The sequence below is a fragment of the Perognathus longimembris genome, chromosome 7, assembly GCF_023159225.1.
Source record: "Perognathus longimembris pacificus isolate PPM17 chromosome 7, ASM2315922v1, whole genome shotgun sequence".
NCBI lineage: Eukaryota > Metazoa > Chordata > Mammalia > Rodentia > Heteromyidae > Perognathus > Perognathus longimembris.
In genome coordinates this window covers 55,050,042-55,068,988 of record NC_063167.1, presented here as the reverse complement: position 1 = coordinate 55,068,988, position 18,947 = coordinate 55,050,042, and the positions used below count along the sequence as shown (strand labels likewise).

Below are 18,947 nucleotides of genomic sequence, written 5' to 3'. Positions count from 1 at the left end.
AAAAAGTGATATCACAATACACTGAATACAAAAGCACATGCAGAGCCACATGCACATTTACACAATCAAACAGACTAAAGGATAGTATACACAGGACTGAGATCCCATGGTGTGATTGCTTTGAACAATTAACAGGCACTTCAACAAAATGAATGTCAGAAAGCTGAGACATGTGTTGGCAGAAGTTTTGGGGACACATGAATGATAAGAGGAAGGGTGGGCAAATACCATCATACTAGTCGATGTGTATACAGGAAACTGAACTAGAACACTTGAGATGAGTGGAGATGGGATAGATCAGGGATAATGATGGAAGGAGTGACTGATCAAGATGCACTGTACAAATAAATAGACATGTTAAGTTGAAACCTCTTTGTACAGTTGGAACTCAAAGCTATAATGGAAATATCTAGAAAGGGCTAGAATGTTAATATCTGCTACCTACTTTCTTGTTACATCTAAAACCCGATAAACTCAAGAAAGAATTAACTGATTCTTGATCAACTGACCAGTTATTGGCTAACATAGAAGGAAAGAATGCACTAATTCAGAGCTTCTTGATGTTGAATGTCAGCTTATATATATCTTGACAGCAGAATAGGCAATTGCAGTTTAAAGAACTCCCATTAGCCCACCACCACCATCAGATAAGCCAAACTCAGAGCAAAAGATATTGCCTTCTATCTAACCTTGCATTGTAGAAGATCTCAAGGTAACTACTACTATAATGACTAAACACAGAAATAAAACAATTATAACTATAGTTATTATTTTTTAATAAGACCATATCTTACTGCAGCTTCCAAAACTATAGTTATTATAATAACTATACTTTGGATGTAGTTGAAAGCACCAGCCAAAAGCCTAGACACAAAAGGCTTGTCCCTCCCTCCCTCCCTCCCTGTCTCCCTCCCTCTTTGTAAACTTAAAATAGGTTCTAAGGAAGGCATGGTACCCAATTTATGCCATTTGGATGTGGTCAAGTAGCACAATGAACAAGGAAGAACTTCACAGAAATGCTGAGCCTTAGAAGACAGTTCCTTAAAAATGGCTGACCCAGAAGTTATCAATGGGTCAACCGTGACCTGTCCTCCATTGAGGGGTAAGGACCTGCTGCAGTCCTTCTTCATGCAATTTGCTATATGAGATTTGTTTCAGTGACTGCAGTATACATCCCTTAACTTCCCTTTATTAAATAGTACTAATTTTTCTACTTATCCTATCTTTGTACCTCCACATTTATTAGTAACAAGGAAGGAAGAAACTGAAGCTTAGTTTATTAGTGAGTGACTATAAGGAGTCAATGAGAACTGTAGAGTCTCAGAGCTTGAACTAATAATGAGGCTCTATGGGGACAGATCAAACTCACTTGCTGAGTGAGAAGTGCTTTGTGTGGGAGGAAAGGATTTGCATGGGCAGCAGGGCAAATTAGTAGACGCTAATAGCTTTCCAGGCTTTGTACAATGATGAATCTGTAACCAGGTACCTGGCTACCCAAATGGACCAAATTTCCCAGTGGTCTTCACAAATATGGAAAAGTTCTCAATAATGCCATGTGAGCAGAAGTGATAGATGTCACCTACAGATTGGAGACTTCAGACCTCCGTGTCCTCTATTACTTATGTGCTAACTGGAACTTGTATGTGATGACAACCCTGTTTTGACCACGATGATGATGATGATGATGATGATGATGATGATGATAATGATGATGATGGTTATGATGGTGGTAGTGGTGTCCTAGGAGATGTAAGAATAACTGGGAAGGAACCATAACCTCTACATGACTTCAAGAAAAGGCTGCCCAACCAATATGGACTGTTTATACAGAGACTATTCTCTAGAAAAAAACATCAATAAATGTGTTTGTTTGTTTATTATTTTGTTGTACTTGAATCAGTTCAGAAGCCTCACATGCTGAGCAAGTACTCTAACACTTGACCACATTCCCAGCCCTAGTCTTTTTGTGGCTCTACCATCACTCCTATGTTGCTGATAGAAATGCTCCTCTTCTAATATCCTGGACCTATGGCAAGGAAGACTTGGGGAAAACATCTGTGTGCATGTGTACACAGTATATCAGTCTTTTCAGGGCACAGAGCTCCTAAAGCCATTGGAGTTCCTTGAGTGATAGGAATGTCCTTTGTTGACAACAGTGTCTACAGTAATAAGGTGTCTGTGGGAAAGAAAAAGGAGGTTGGGTATGAGGTGATTACAGTTCTTTCCAGAAGGCTCTGGGAGCTTCAGAGTTGGTGATCATATGTAAGTTTGGAGAACATAGGATGTTGGGACAAGGCTGGCAAGTCCCATGTCCTACTTCTATTCTTTCCCCTTTACTCTTCTATTTGGTTGCTTTTGAATTCTATGAGTCATTCTAGTGAACTATTTGACCTGTGAGAGCATTTATGTGGACTCCAAATTTAGTCACTGAGTCAGAAGTACAAGGTATTTGCAGAGGCTTGCATCTGATATCTGAGATGGTAGCAGATTTGAAGTCCTGAACCTGTGGGATCTATACTCCCTCTGGATGATGAATTTTGCATTTCTGGACACATACCTAATGTTAGAGAAGCAAAGAACCAATTCAGAAAGCTCTCATGCATTTGGTTCTGCCAACACATCGTGTGGAGTAATTGGGGCTCCTAGTATTTCACATAAACATTTCAGCTTTATTTCTAAAGACTATCAATTGTGACTCCCAGTGCCGATATCCACCTCAGGAACCTCATTTCTGTCAAAGTAGCTGAGACATTCCAGGCTGCTACTATGTCAACTTAAGGAAATATTAAATCTGATTTTTTTCAACCTCATGAGAATGGTTGAGAAAAATAAATATAAGTGGCTACACATTCTACTTGGAGAGATCAAACCATCTTAGAGTCTGCTGCTAGATATTCACAAACTCTTGGAACAACACTCAGTGTAGACTGCATAAGTGAGTAAGGACAAAGGTCAGGTTTCCAGGAGAGCTTCTGTAGAACAATGAACTCCCTACCCCTTCTCTATGCAGGTAGCTATCATGTCTCCCCACTCCTTCCTCCCTTCCACTCCAACCACACTGCAAGTCTAAGGTTTCTGGATTCTGAGAAACCACTTTAGGTTTCAGAATGTGAACCAGGCCTAAGCTAAGGACATCAGAGATATTTTTCATTGCATGAAAGACTAATAAGTTTAGAAAGAATAATAGGTTTAGAGTGGATGTGACTTTCTGATAGCTAATGTTAGCTAATGGTCATTTTTATTTTTAGGTGATCAGAAAAGCCTAGGGATCTGCCTGAGTTATTATCAAGGGGGAAAAAAAGAAGTATCCAACAATGTTTAAAAAGCAACAGAGAGGGTTATTGGGGTAAGCAGCTCTATAGTAGAGCACATGCTTAGCAAGTGCAAGGCCATTCTTAACATCACCACAATCAAAGCAAACAGGTAAACAAACTAGAAAGCAGGAAAGAAATAATCAAGTAGTTTTATCTGCTTCAACTTACTAAGTACAGTGTATTCCACACATAGGGTAAACCAGGTTTGGATATTAATGTCTGTTATCTGGCTGCCATACTCAGCCAAGAATCACCACAAATGATTGACACAGTACCCACTTCCAACAGCAATGTGACATGGCAGCAAAAGCAATAACGGAAACTGATCATACTGCCTACTTTTACTCTCTTCACAGTCACAAAAATAACCTCTGACTGAGCTCAGGCTCCGAGTTCAAGCCCTAAGGTCGCACACCACACACACACACACACACACACACACACACACACACACACACACAGAGAGAGAGAGAGAGTCTAGAATCATATATAACAGACAACAGTGTTTTTGTTCTCAAAAGAGGAAGACTAATGAAGAAAGGAAGAGGTAATGGGCTTTGTTTACAACAGGACTTTTGGTATGGCCATATATTACTTTTGTAATTCAAATTTTTAAATGAACAATCAGGCGCAGAAGTTTTTAAAGATTTTTTAAAGCATTTATTTACCTGTATGATAGATGTATTAGGTATTGGGAAGGTAGGCACAGTTTACTCAAATTTGAGAAAATCTTGGCATCTGGCCCTTTCTCTTGACATAGGTAAGAGATTCAGAATTTCATGACTCAATAAAAAGACTTTCTTAATTGGAAAACATTTTAAGTACAGGATGATATTTTACACCTCTGGACATTACTTGTAACTAAATACTAACAACAATCTTAGAAAAAGTATTTCAAAGAAGGTTAAGAGAAATTTGCATTTTTAGTGAAAATAATGAATTCTATTATTAGTTTTTTATCTTTCCTTTTGGCAGATACTGTCTTTGATTTTTAATCATCTGCCAAAAAAAACCCCAAAAAACAAACTTCATCCAGCACATGCTGATGTATTTGCCTGTTTAGAACCAGAATTCATAAAAAATACAGAAATCATACTTTTTTTTAAATCTCAAAATTTTAAGCAAAAAGTGAGGTCACTGCAGAACTAAAAAAATTACGTTCTTCCAAAACAAAACCGCAAAGAACCAAATAGCCCCCTCATCAAGTGGGCTAAAGACTTACAAAGAGACTTCTCTGATGAGGAAATGAGAATGGCCAAGAGACATATGAAAAAGTGCTCTACATCACTGGCCATAAAAGAAATGCAAATCAAAACAACATTGAGATTCCATCTCACCCCAGTAAGAATGTCATATATCAAGAAAACTAACAAAAACAATTGTTGGAGGGGATGTGGCCAAAAGGGAACCCTACTTCATTGTTGGTGGGAATGTAAACTGGTTCAGCCACTCTGGAAAGCAGTATGGAGATTCTTCAGAAGGCTAAATATAGAACTCCCTTATGACCCAGCAGCCCCACTTTTGGGCATCTACCCAAAAGACCACAAACAAGAACACACTAAAGCCACCAGCACAACAATGTTCATCGCAGCGCAATTAGTCATAGCTAGAATATGGAACCAACCCAGATGCCCCTCAGTAGACGAATGGATGAGGAAAATGTGGTACATATACACAATGGAATTTTATGCCTCTATCAGAAAGAATGATATTGCCCCATTTGTAAGGAAATGGAAGGACTTGGAAAAAATTATACTAAGTGAACTGAGCCAGACCCAAAGAAACATGGACTCTATGGTCTCCCTTATAGGGAATAATTAGCACAGGTTTAGGCTAGTCACAGCAGAGGATCACAAGAGCCCAAAAGCTATACCCTTATGAACACAAAAGATGATGCTAAGTGAAATGAACTCCATGTTATGGAAACGACTGTTATATCACTGTTGTAATTACTTTCAACATGCAATGTGAAACCATAGCTTCTATTGTTGATGATCGTCTTGTATCCCCTTTCTGTAGTTGTACCTGCACTATCTCTGTATCTTATCTGAGTACACTGGAAACTGTGTATACAGGTATTAGAACTAGGAAACTGAAAGGGAATACCAAAATCGAGAGATGCAGGGTAAAAAAAACAAATGATTACAAAAGCAATACTTGCAAAACTGTTTAGTGTAAATCTACTGAACAACTCATGGGGGGAAAGGGAAAGGGAGGGGGGAGGGGGAATGAGGGAGGAGGTAAAAAACAGTACAAGAAATGTATCCAGTGCCTAACATATGAAACTGTAACCGCTCTGTATATCAGTTTCAAAATAATAAATAAATAAATAAATAAATAAATACAAGGAAACATTCTTACTTGGTCTTCAAAAGATAGGGCCTGGGCAACATCTCTTGGAAATCCATCAATAACAATGCCCTCTTCATCGGGTATTTGCATCAGTTTTTGTTTTATCTCTGTAATTGTTGTTTCCTTATGAAGATAAAACATAAAATACCAGAGTTAAACTTAGTACGCACGAAAATAGTTTATATATTTAGAGAAGAAAAGTAAATTACACAACAATACCTGTGGGGCCAATTCTCCATTTGTAATGATCTTGGCAATAAGACTCCATTTCCTGTTGCTGCTGGTACTGTGGATCTTCTTTCTCAATAACTCTCCCACTGAAATGTACTGAAATCCATAACGTTCGGCAATTTTCAAACTTTGTGTACCCTTTCCGCTTCCTGGACCGCCTATTATTCAAAAGAGACAAAATGGTGACCTGATACAATAAAAAAAGTCTCTCTTAAACTATTGTTCTTTATCTGGACTGAGGATTCTGGAGTACCAGAATCAGGAGAGTAGCTGCTCCATCTGTGGAATTTTCAATGCTACTCCTTTCTCAAAGTTAAAAAAAAATGTCTTTAGTTGTGCAAACGGGTTTCAATTCAATGTGTCAAGTCATGAGTACAAAGCATGTTGTCCAATGTCACCTCTTCCATTGTTTCCCTGCCATCTATCTAAACCCACATATCTCTTCAAGTTCCATTTTCCAATATGCCTATTGACTATTATGACTATATTTACCCACCATTCCTCTCACCATTCATCTGCTCCCCCAGTTCACTATCACCTCCCTCTGACAAAACATGTTTCACAGAGCAAGTCAGATTTAGCCAAGGAAAGAGGAGATCTGTTTTGATCAACTGTATTAGATGAAAGAGAGTTTTTCTCAATAGCTACATTAGGAAACAGCTAATCAGGCTACAGAGACAGATCACTGGCAGAAAAATGTATAAAGCCCTGCGTTTCACCCCTAGAACACACACACACACACACACACACACACACACACACACGCCAAACAAAACAGCAAAAATACATAATACTCATCAGCCTTATTAAAAATATTTTCAACAATGAAGTTGTAGTTGAAAGGAATCTTGATTGTTAAGCTGTGTAAAATCTATAGTTTTCCCTTGATAGTCAAAGAATTAAGATATTTTTTATTACAAAAGACAGGGGTCAAAATAACTGAATTGTATTTAATATCTCCAAAGAGTTTATAGGTAAATTGGTGAAATGTAACAATTATTTTTAAACAAAACACACAATAGTACTGATTGGCACAACTTATTTAAGTTGGTTTTTGTAATCTGTTTGATCATATGTTCTTGTTTTGTCTTCTATGAATTCCAGATTTTCATGCGATGATGTGCAAAATGAATAGAATAGGTCCTTAAGGAAGAAATGCTTCATAGAATTGTTTGTGACTGATTAGCAAGGAATAATCAACAATTTGCAGCACAGCTCAGTATTAATCATTGGTAATTGTCATTCATTTTTAAGAGACACAAAAAAGATAGTCACAAAGTACTGATATATACCTCAGGTTTTCAAATATGAAAACATGATTTTCAAAACACGTTAGATGAATTCTTTTTGGTTCAAGTCCTAGAACTTGAACTCAGGGTTTAGGCACTCTCCTTGAGTTTTTTTGCTCAAGGCTAGTGCTGTACCACTTGAACTACTGCTCCACTTGCTGCTTTTTTTTTTTTTTTTTTGGTGGTTAACTGGAGATAAGAGTCTCATAGACTTTCAGGCCCATGTTAGCTTCAGTTTGTGATCCTCACATCCCTGCCTTCTGAGAATTACAGACATGAGCTACTGGTGCCCAGCACATTAGATTAATTTTAGCTAATTTATATTTCTGAACCAACACAGACTAGAATCTAACCTGAAAGATGTATTATATGTAAAATATATAGTTATCAGTCCAGTTGGTAGTTATTTGATGGCAATATCAAAGTGAAATATTTGTATGTGTAAGAACAAATTACTACTGCAAAGCAAACATTAGAAAGTCTATGTTGAATAAGTAATTAGGTGGTTCAATAACATTCATTAAAATGTAATCATAATTTATTAATATTATGAATCTTGAAAGCAAAAATTAACCAAAAATGAATTCATATTTTCTTACTAGCATCAAAACTTTTGTGTTGAAATCATTTAAAATCAAATAATCTAATAAGTATTGTTTTATTCTACCAAAAAATAAAAGTAAAAGAGGAAGTATCTTGTTTGGTTCAGAAATTTTGTTGTTGTTAGGCTTAAAGTGAGCAAATTTGGTAGCAGAATTTTATGACCACTACATATATAATCAGAAGCATTTCTGGTCCCAACCCAGAAAAATGCACCAAACACTATCTATCTTTTAATTTTGTATTATTTTTTTCAAACAGTATAAGAAATTTGTTTACATGTTTAACATTCTCTATGAGACTCTACATCCTATTGTATTAGTCTTACCACTATAAACCACTTTTGCTCCTACTAAATGCTTTGCAATTCAAAAGGAAGACTACTAGTATAAGGCTATTTAAGGATTGGCTTAAGCAAATATATAACCAAATAACACACACACACACACACACACACACACACACCAAACAAAACAGCAAAAATACACAATATTCATCAGCCTCATTAAAAATATTTTCAACAATGAAGTTGTAGTTAAAAAGAATCTTGATTATTTTATGATTTTATGATTAAATTAACATGAGAGATTCATATCTGTTCCAAGAAAGCCAGGTTTACACGGTTCTATAGTGGCAAAGGTGAATTTTATTTATTTAGATGTAATACTGTCTTTATCTCCCTCACACATTTTTTTTCTGGTTGGAATGAATACAAATTTGTAAAGTTTCAGTTTAATTATATCTCCTTAAAAAGTCATAATATTGTCCCAGTTTTCTGAGAAAACTTAAGACCTGTCTTTCCTTTCTGCTCTGTGCTGTGTTAACCTTTTAAAAGTTATTTATGCTTGACAGGTACCAGAGGCTCACTCTTGTAATCCTGGCTACTCAGAAGGCTAAGATCTGAGGATCTCAAGGCCAACCCTGGTAGGAAACTCCATGGGATTCTTAACTAGAATTAATCATCAAAAAGCTGGAAGTAGAGCTGTGGCCCAAGTGAACAATGGCTAACTTTGAGAGAAAAAAACACAAAACAACTCAGGGGTAATTTCCAGGTCCCAAGTTCAAGCCCCAGAACCAGCACACACACACACACACGCAAAAAGTTACTTATACTTATTGGTTCTGTATCATTCTTGCAACATATAATATATATATATATGTATATGTATATATATGTATATATGTATATATACATATATACATATATATACATATATTAAGTATTTATATCAAATTAAATACTTGGGAAGCAAGTTGGTTTCACTGAATAAAAAAGAACCTCATGGGTAATAATTAGTATATGTCCAGTATAGTCTTAGCAGATGATCACAATAGCTCAATAGCTATGTACATATGGTCTTATAAGATGATGCTAAGCGAAATAATTCCAAGATATGGAAACCAGTGGCTTATCATTGTTATTGTTATTTTTAATGTATTATGTGAAATTATTTCTTTTATCTTCCCTATGATTTAGCCCCCATTGTCACTGTATTTGATTTTGGTATCCTGGGTATTGTATATATGTTTGTCTGAAATAGGGAAGGGAAGGGGAACAACAAAATGGTGAGAGAAAGGGTAAAAGGTGAACCTACCACAGAGATAACTTATAAGACAATATGTTATAAACTAACTGTACAACTCGACGGGGGGATTGAGAAGGAGGGAAGGTGGGAGAAAAATGATGGGGAAGGTAACAAGTTTGACAAGAAATGTACTCACTACCTTACATATGTAACTGTAATCCCTCTGTACACCACCTAGACAATAAAAAAAGAACTCTGAAGATAGGATAAATTATACAGGACTTTAGGCATTCACACACAGTTAGACTAAAGGACGAAGATACTCTTATGAGAGGATCAAAAAAGCACAATGGCTATGTGCATCTGATCATATAAAACAATATTTACTTAAATGAACTCTGGGGAATGGATACAAGAGGTGGATTTTTTTTTTTGGTTTCTGTTTTCTTTTCTTTTTGTCTTGTTTGTTTACCTGTTTTTGGAAGGGTAAGAGGGGCACAGAAATAGAGTGTCAAAGGATGAACCAATTGCAGCAGTGGTACTCACTAGACACTAGGTTGAAAATGAACTATGCAATTTGTAGGTTGAGATGGAAGGGAAAAGCTGGGATAGAATGAAGAAAGGAGTGACATTGGCCAAAGAGAAATGTACTCTTTACCTGATTTATGTAACTATAACCCTCTGTACATCACTTTTATAATAACAATGAAAAGTTTAAAAATCCAAAAGCAAAAAGAAAAAACCCTGTAAACTGGATGAGATTTGAAGATATATATCTTCTCTTAAGATTTTAGTTTATTATAATATTTTTGTTAGTTTCATGTAAAATTCACAATGCATAAAAATCATATATGTACTGTTTTATACAGGAGCCATTTGTTACTATGCTATTTTCATGGCAATCAAGCTTCTATTGTTCATTGCTTTCAGTATCATGAGTACTTTGTCAACAGCAACAAAAGAAAGGAAACTGGAAGAATGTATGCTGTACACCAACAAACCATAAAATCGTAAAACAATTCCAATTTTTTTTTTACCTACGAATATCCTGTAATTATTTCTTTGTCGTCTAGGTAACCACCAATTTTCAGACAAAGAAGTATTTCATTTTTCATAGTAGAAATGTTTGACATAGTAAGGATGATCATAAGCCAGAAGAATATTCAGACTTTTTCAAATCTGATTTTTCATATGCTTTTTTGTTCTGTTTTTGGTTGACTACTGGTGATCAAACCTAGGGTCTTGTACTTTGGTTGCCAAGTGCTCTACACTGAGTTGTATTGCTAGTTCCTCAAAAGGCCATTTTTATACTCTTTCTGCAATATTGTTTTTAATAACTTATGGCTAAATATATTTGTAAGTTGATTTTGATCTCAGTTGGAAATGTTCAAATGCCACTCTCAGTTGCTGTTTTTGCACCCTTTTTCTATCACCTTCACCTCCAGAGCAGTACTTTTGTGCATAGTGGTGTATACATTTGGTCCTATATTCACAGTCATTGGTTAGAATATTTTGAACATTTATGCTATATATTTCTTTGGCTTATCTCATAAAAGCTCAAACTGGAAAGTGAGACAATGTTTAAATATATTGCATGTCCACAGGTTTTTTCACAAATGTATGTTAGAGAAAGTTAAAATTCACAAGAATGATCAATAAATGTATTTTGTAAAATTACTTAAAACAATTTTGGTATCTACTCCTTGTGAAATAGCAACAAGTTGATATATACAAAAGAAGATTCATAGTGGCAATTTAAAAAAGTAAATTTTCTCTTTGTCATTTTAGTGCATAATCAAATGTTATAAAGTTACGTAAAAATATTCCCTTATATTTGCCTATCTGCTAGCATGGAAACTTAGATTATATTACAGGTCCCAATGCATCATAGGGAGATTCAATGACATGAATCTTTTTCAATATATTGCTATTTTTGCCACTAACGTTAATAGTGAGTAAAAATTCAATTTAGTGAATAAAAGGGAAAGAACCATTGTTTAGAAAATTTTAATGAACCTAGTTAGCTATATTAAAGATTAAATGAACCAAAGAACAGATCTTGAAGTTATTACTTTCAATTCATTATAGGAAATTTTTGTGGCATTGTAATGGGGACTATGAAAAATCATTGAGCATTAGATTAATTAATTATAATAACTTCCATTTTATTGAAAATTATTCTAAAATATTTCTATTTACTTTCCCTTGACCTTTTCTTTCCAGTGCTATTTTTGTTCCTTTTCTGCTCCTTATCCAACTAAGCATTTGCAAAATATGATATGCAATTGAAATTTCTGAAATGTAAACACATAAAAGTTAGCAATGGTAGAGGATTTTGTTTCCTGCTGTCATACCTATAACAAGAATGATTTTTGGTCGAGGTCTAGTAGGATCAAAAACCTCGTACTCTTCAATCAACTCTGCAGTCTCGGAGAGATCGGTGTCACTCTCAATGGAGAACTGGTGGATTGGAGGGAGCCGATCATACCGTCGATAGGGAAAGTTCGAATTTTCAGGCATTACTGTGAAAGAATAAGATAATTTTGTAAAGGGAAAAAAGGCACAGTAGAACACTTCACATGTAACCAATTAGTATAAGAAATTTAATTAATGAGTTTGATCTTTCTTTTTAACTGGATGAAGATTTAATAAGTGTCCAGATTTTTTTGTGGGGGAGGGGGATGCCTTGCACTTGGTAGACTAAGAATTTCAAATGAGATTTTTTTTTTACTACGTTTGAAATAGGGTCTCATTCCCGTCTCTTGAGCCACACATGATCCACCATCCACCTATTTCTTCAGCAAGTCCATTTCAAGCATCTATTTATAGCTAGGATAACAGGCACATCCTACTATATCCAGCTTCTTTTGTTGAGATGGAGTATTGCCAAATTTTCTACCTGAGCCATTCTGGAACGATAGTCCTCCCAACTTCAGCCTCCCATGAATCTGGGTTCAGTCAAGCTGTACTTTGCTCAGCTATGTGTTAAGAAGAAGTCTCAAGTATATATTGGGGAGTTGGCCTCAAACTGTGTATGGAAAGGCACTAACAGTGTTACTCTGCTCTATCTTGAAACTTAATCATTTCACCTAGCACAAGACAAAACTTAAGAATTACCCTCAATTATTTTCTTCTTTTACTTTTTGCATCTGTTCTTATCACTGAAGCATATTCCAAATGTATAGACTATTGTCCATCTCCATTATGACAATTCTTTCTTCAAGGCACTACTGAATTCATTCTTTATTGGTCTATTTGCCTCTATATTTGTCTCTACAACCTACTTCCTGAAACAGTCTTTTTTGTTGGTCCTAGGCTTCCTGCTTCTTGTCCTATACACGCCAGCCTAACAATGACTTCTTGCAGGAGGAGTTTACTGACTTTCCATCCAGCGCAGCCCCCTAGTGAATCTCAAGAATATCACTCTACTGCTCTGCAACACCTGCCATTTCAGTATCTGAGAGCTTTCTCATTCATTCAAACATTCATTCATTTGTTCACTCTCTCATTCATTTATTTCATTTATTTTCTTCTACTAGATTTTTAGGTTCTATAAGAGCCAGAATTTCACCTATCATTCAGAACTCTGTATCCCTGGCATCTAATAATATGCTTGGCCAAAGCCCAGAGTCCAACAACTACCTGTTGAATTACTAACAAATGGAATGCCTTTCCTGAGGTAGAAAATAGAACCTGTAGGTAGAACAGGGTAGCAATGTGAAGAGATTTAAAAAAAAAACAAAACAGGGTAAAAGCATTAGTTTTCTTATGGTGGAAATCTAGTAAAGGGTTTTGGGGGTTGGAGAAGTGACATGACATTACGTATTTTTTTTTCAGAAAGTTCATATGATGATGGCTAGTATGGATTTGAATAGGAGACATCTGAAAGAAGAAAGAACAGCAGCTAGGAGATAGTTAAAATAATCAACAGGGAGAAATAAAAGCTTGGACTGGAAAAGTGGTTGGGAAATGGAAAGAAATGGATGCATGTAAAAGACTTGGTTAGGGCTAGAATACCAATGAAAGTGAAGTAGGTGATACTTCACAATGTCCACATGTCAAGTCTAAAGGAATCAGGAGCACACTGTATTTTATATATACTACTGTTTTTCCCTCTCTTTTCTGGAAACACTGGGTTTTTCTTATTCTGACCACAAACCCCTCATAGGTCCCATTGAGCTACTAATTATGTTTTTAAGGCCTGATTTTATTGCAGAGCTGTGATTTTCCTGAGAGCAGGTGCAATGTCAGTTTTTTCTTGATGGCTGCTCAGCTGAAAAAGAGTATCTGGCACATAACAGTATTCAAGAGATGGCTATGTTATGCCAAACAGACTCATTGACTGACTTTATGAAATTAGGAAAGCGAGCTGTGAGTGCTGGTTTTGAGGCAAATTGGGTGTATTTTTTTTTTTTTTGCCTGTCCTAGGGGCTTGAACTCAGGGCCTGTGCACTGTATCTGGCCTCCTTTTTTTGCTCAAGGCCAGCACTCTACCACTTGAGCCACAGCACCACTTTTGCCTTTTTCTGTTTATGTGGTACGGTGGAATCAAACCCAGGGCTTCATGAATGCCAAGCAAACACTTTACTGCTAAGCCACATTCCCAGCCCCTATATTTGGTTTTTGACATGTTGTATGTAGGATGGTCAAGAAATACTCTAGAAGAATAACTCTAAGATTGTCTGAGATTGGAACTTTTATTCACCAGTAACTGTATGTTCATTGTGTACATATAACAGAGACAAAGGATGCTTATCTTATGCCTTATATTTAACAGTTTTTTTTTTTTGGCCAGTCCTGGGCCTTGGACTCCGGGCCTGAGCACTGTCCCTGGCTTCTTCCCGCTCAAGGCTAGCACTCTGCCACTTGAGCCACAGCGCCGCTTCTGGCCATTTTCTGTATATGTGGTGCTGGGGAATCGAACCTAGGGCCTCGTGTATCCGAGGCAGGCATTCTTGCCACTAGGCTATATCCCCAGCCCCTATATTTAACAGTTTTAACAACTGCCAGCCAGAAATTTATCATATTTTAATTTAGAAAAGCAATTTGTTTGGGTAATAATTTTTTGAGTGTTATAGGATAAATTTTCAGCATAATTCTATGTTGGCATACCTAGGTTCATATTTTTGCAAAAATTCATGAATGATTCTAGTTCTAGAAATAATCATTTTGTTTTAAGTTTCTGGGCAGTTAGGTATTCTGTTAAATTCAATAATCTATTTCACAATTATAGTTAAAACCTACAAGCATGAATATGTAAAGCATTTCATAAAATGAAACTTAATTATGGGATAATTGGCTTAGAAAACAGTTTCCATGTTTAGCAAACATTGAAGATATTTGACACGAGTGTGTAACATTCTTGTCATCTAGTATATGAGAAGGCTCTAACGATGAGTGGAAAGACACATGTCCAAAAAAATCTAATAAAACTCTAGAAGATATGGAAACCCTGATATTAATTTCTTTTCCTTCCTTACTTCTCCCTCCCTCCTTTCTCTTTCTCCCTTCCTTCCTTCCTTCCTTCCTTCCTTCCTTCCTTCCTTCCTTCCTTCCTTCCTTCCTTCCTCCCTCCCTCCCTCCCTCCCTCCCTCCCTCCCTCCCTTCCTTCCTTACGTGGGGATAGGGCTTGAACTCAGGGCTCAGGAGCTGTCTCTGAGCTTTTCTACTCAAGGCTAGCAATCTACCACTTTGAGCCACACTTATGTTTTTCTGGTGGTTAATTGGAAATAAGAGTTTCAGGATGTGGCTAAAAGGGAACCTTACTACACTGTTGGTGGGAGTGTAAACTTGTTCAACCATTCAGGAAGGCAGTGTGGAGGTTCCTCAAAAGGCTAAACATAGAGCTCCTCTATATAGGACCCAGCAACCCTGCCTTTCGGCATTTACCCAAAGGATTATAAGCAAGACCACAATAAAGCTATCGGCACAACTATATTCATTGCAGCATAATTTACCACCGCTAAAATATGGAACCAATCCAGATGCCCCTCTGTAGATGAATGGATAGAGAAAATGTGGTACATATACACAATGGAATTCTATGCTTCCATCAGAAAGAATGACATTACCCTATTTGTAAGGAAATGGAAAGACTTAGAAAAAAATCATACTAAGTGAAGTGAGCAAGGATCAAAGAAACATAGACTCTATGGTTTGCCTGGCTTTAAAAGGATATCCTTAGATCACAGCCTCCTGAGTAGCTAGGGTTACAGGAGTGAGTTCTCAGTGTCCGTAGCAATTTCATTTTTGTTTATTTTTTTCCTGCTAGATCAGGAGTTCCAAACTGGTTTCCTGTGAACACCAATATAGCACTACAGAAATGTTTTGTTCACCTTAATTTTTCCCTCAAATTTGTACTTGACTTCCTTTAGATAATGACTGTTCTCTCCATTTCTGCTTTTTGGTTTGGCTACGGTCCTCACCAATCTATTAAATACATAGTTTTCCTGGTTTCCATGTATTGCCAAGCCAAGCAATGTTATCAAGCTTTAATTTTGTTGTCAACAATCACTTTGTACAGCAAATCTAAGAGCAACTTATCAACTAATTGAATGTCATAACCTGTTAAGATTTCATTTTCAAAACTAAAAATACCTCAGACCAAACCCACAATTGTCTGAAATTTATTAGTGTTTCAAGGCTTAGGAAACTCTTCCCCATATTTACCTCACAATCTAACCAGGATACAAGTATGTTTTTAACACTTACTGCGATTCCGCATGGAAACACCTCAGGAAGTAAATTAGCCATTTGGACCCGACATATGAACTTTACAAGATCACTAAAGATCATTTATACATCAAAAAACAGAAATGTGCAAAGACATGAGGTACAGAAGTAATTGGTTAAAGTTAATCAAGTGACAGTAGCCCACTGAGTACCAAATCCAAGCTTGTCAACACAGTTTGAGTCAGAGCCCTGAGCTCCATTTCTGTCCACTCAACACTCTGTGTATCTCTGGCTTTTCTCGAAAACCGCTTGACTCATAAAGAGTGAAATTTTCAACCTGGAACCGACATGTCATTAGCCTGTGAATGGGTCTATAAGTCCAGTGTATGGGAAGAATAAAAATATCTTTAGAATTGATTTGGTTTTAAGGGTCAAATCCAAATACTTGATGCAAACTCATTTTTTTAAGCACTTGAAGATGTGACCTCAACCTTAGGACTAACCACAAAATATGATGACATGGCATATTACATATAAGTGGTGTTTTACAATCTAAGATGGATTGGAGTGATTAATCTTATAAGTAATGGGATCAACTGCTCTCTGAATCAAGGAACAGTAATCTTATTACCCTATGGTCAAACCAAATATTTTCTAATTATTTGTCAGTTTTTTGCATCTCTCAGAACATACGCATTTTGAAGTAGCAATTCCACATATCTGGCTATTTCTTAACACCCATATATAATAGCATAACATGTGAGAACCTAAACCTCAATCACTTTTCACTCCTGCTTGGATAGGGAAGAACTCTCCTACTATCTGGAAATTGTTCTTGGAAAATGGTATTTCTATTTTCACTCTGCTGCTTGAGCTTCTGACAAATGAGCACTTCATGACTTTTGTTCCACACCACATTCATACAAATTATATGTGGGGTCATGACTGATATTTATTGCAAATAGAACTGTCTCCACTTCAAATTCTTCTAGTACAGATGATACTTGTACGGTTCTTTTTTTTTTTTTTTTTTTTTTTTTTTTTTTTTTTTTTTTTGCCAGTCCTGGGCCTTGGACTCAGGGCCTGAGCATTGTCCCTGGCTTCTTCCCGCTCAAGGCTAGCACTCTGCCACTTGAGCCACAGCGCCGCTTCTGGCCATTTTCTGTATATGTGGTGCTGGGGAATCGAACCTAGGGCCTCGTGTATCAGAGGCAGGCACTCTGGCCACTAGGCCATATCCCCAGCCCCTGTATGGTTCTTTTTTGAGAACCATTTTACTTTCAAAAGTATAATGGCTTCCGGCCACTAGAACGAGAAACTTAGTTTTTCCTTATTGGAACTGAGTCTGAGTCTTCTTTTTATTTTTTAATTTGATTTTAGATCTATCTATCTGTGTCTGTCTATATATCTGTCTATCTTCTATTTATCATCTATATGTCCATCTATCTATCTATCTATCTATCTATCTATCTATCTATCTGTCTGTCTGTCTATCTTCCTATCTATCTTGGATTTGGGACTTGAACTCAGGGACTCAGGGAGTGCATGCTGTCCCTGAGCTTTTTTGCTCAAGGCTTGCACTCTACCACTTGAGCCACAGCTCCACTTCTGTCTTTCTTGGAGATAAGAAGAGTGTCATAGACTTTCTTGCCTGGACTGGCTTTGATCATAATCTTCAGAACTCAGCCTCATGAGTAGCTAGGATCATAGGCATAAGCCACCAAAGCCCAGCTTATTTATTTACTTTTACTATTGTTTTATGCTATCATTAAGTAAACTGAGTCTACCTTTTACATACTATTGAAAGGCTGGTTGGCTCTCAACATTGTGGCATATGTTGATAAGCACATAATGACAAATGTACTTCAGGGAGACATCAAAACATCTTCAGTTTTCTCTAACAAACTCTAGCTCTTAGTTCTAAAATTTAAACAAGTTTACTTTTTGTACTTCTTTTATAGCCCTCAAATGTCGAATCTAATACATCATATCCAATAGTTGCTTAATGAACATTTGTTGAATTAAGTTGTATAAACTTCACATGCATTTATGTAGTTTCATTAATATGAACTGTAACTTGGAAATACTAAATCAAATCCCTTTTCAGTTAATGAAAAATGTTGAATTATAATGTAATAACTACAAATTCAGTCTTTATTCTACCCATGTATTTGGAAAAGGATTATTTGCAATTTAAAAATAAGTTCAAGATGTTTAATGCAGTTCATTTTGCAAATAATGAATTCAGTAATAGAAAATTTCATTAAGTCTTTAGCAAATTGCTGGACAATGGTATGTAATTTTGTTTGTCTTATGGATCATAGAAGTGATTAGAATTAGTAACAGAAAGAGATTGGTTATGTTCCAAGGCCTCAAAGTCTTCAAGGCACTTATAAGGCTAAACCCAATCAATTAAATCACTGTCTACATTCTACATGGTATTTCTACATGACAATTATTTTGCCTATAGAATTGTGTTATTCTATACATACATTACCATTTCTTAAAAAGGATCTCCGTGACTGGCTTCCATTTAATGGAGGTAAAGTCTTCTTTTCCTGGCTGACAAATGTATCCCACTTCACCTTATCACAGCCACCCATTTCCTTTACTTTCTGCAAACAGCTTTCCAAGTATTCCACTGGGTCTTCAGGCTTACAACACATCAGTCCATTCAAAAGGCTCTGAAATACAATGAAATACATATAAGTACAGTATGTTTTAAAACACTGATGTCTTGTTTCTAAATCCGGAGTTTATTTTTGTCTTTTGCTCTCTCTCTCTCTCTCTCTCTCTCTCTCTCTCTCTCTCTCTCTCTCTCTCTCTCTCTCCCTCTCTCTCTATCTCTCTCTCTCTCTCTCTCTCTCTCTCTCTCTCTCTCTCTCTCTCTCTCTCTCTCTCTCTCTCTCTCTCTCTCTCTCCCCACCCTGGCTCTGTCTCTCTGTCTCAACTTTCTGTGTGTT

General features: G+C 36.4%; 1 protein-coding gene across 1 annotated transcript in view; it reads right to left on the bottom strand.

Annotated features, from left to right (window-relative positions):
* The window catches only part of Ak5 (adenylate kinase 5), a 260,488-nt gene that overhangs the window by 236,527 nt on the left and 5,014 nt on the right, over positions 1-18,947 (bottom strand). Inside the window, exons 2-5 of the mRNA XM_048351624.1 lie at positions 18,482-18,668; positions 11,667-11,834; positions 5,886-6,055; positions 5,676-5,789 (exon numbers count right to left, since the gene is read on the bottom strand). Of these exons, the coding sequence (XP_048207581.1) occupies positions 5,676-5,789; positions 5,886-6,055; positions 11,667-11,834; positions 18,482-18,668 (639 nt within the window). The remainder of the gene's footprint in view (positions 1-5,675; positions 5,790-5,885; positions 6,056-11,666; positions 11,835-18,481; positions 18,669-18,947) is intronic.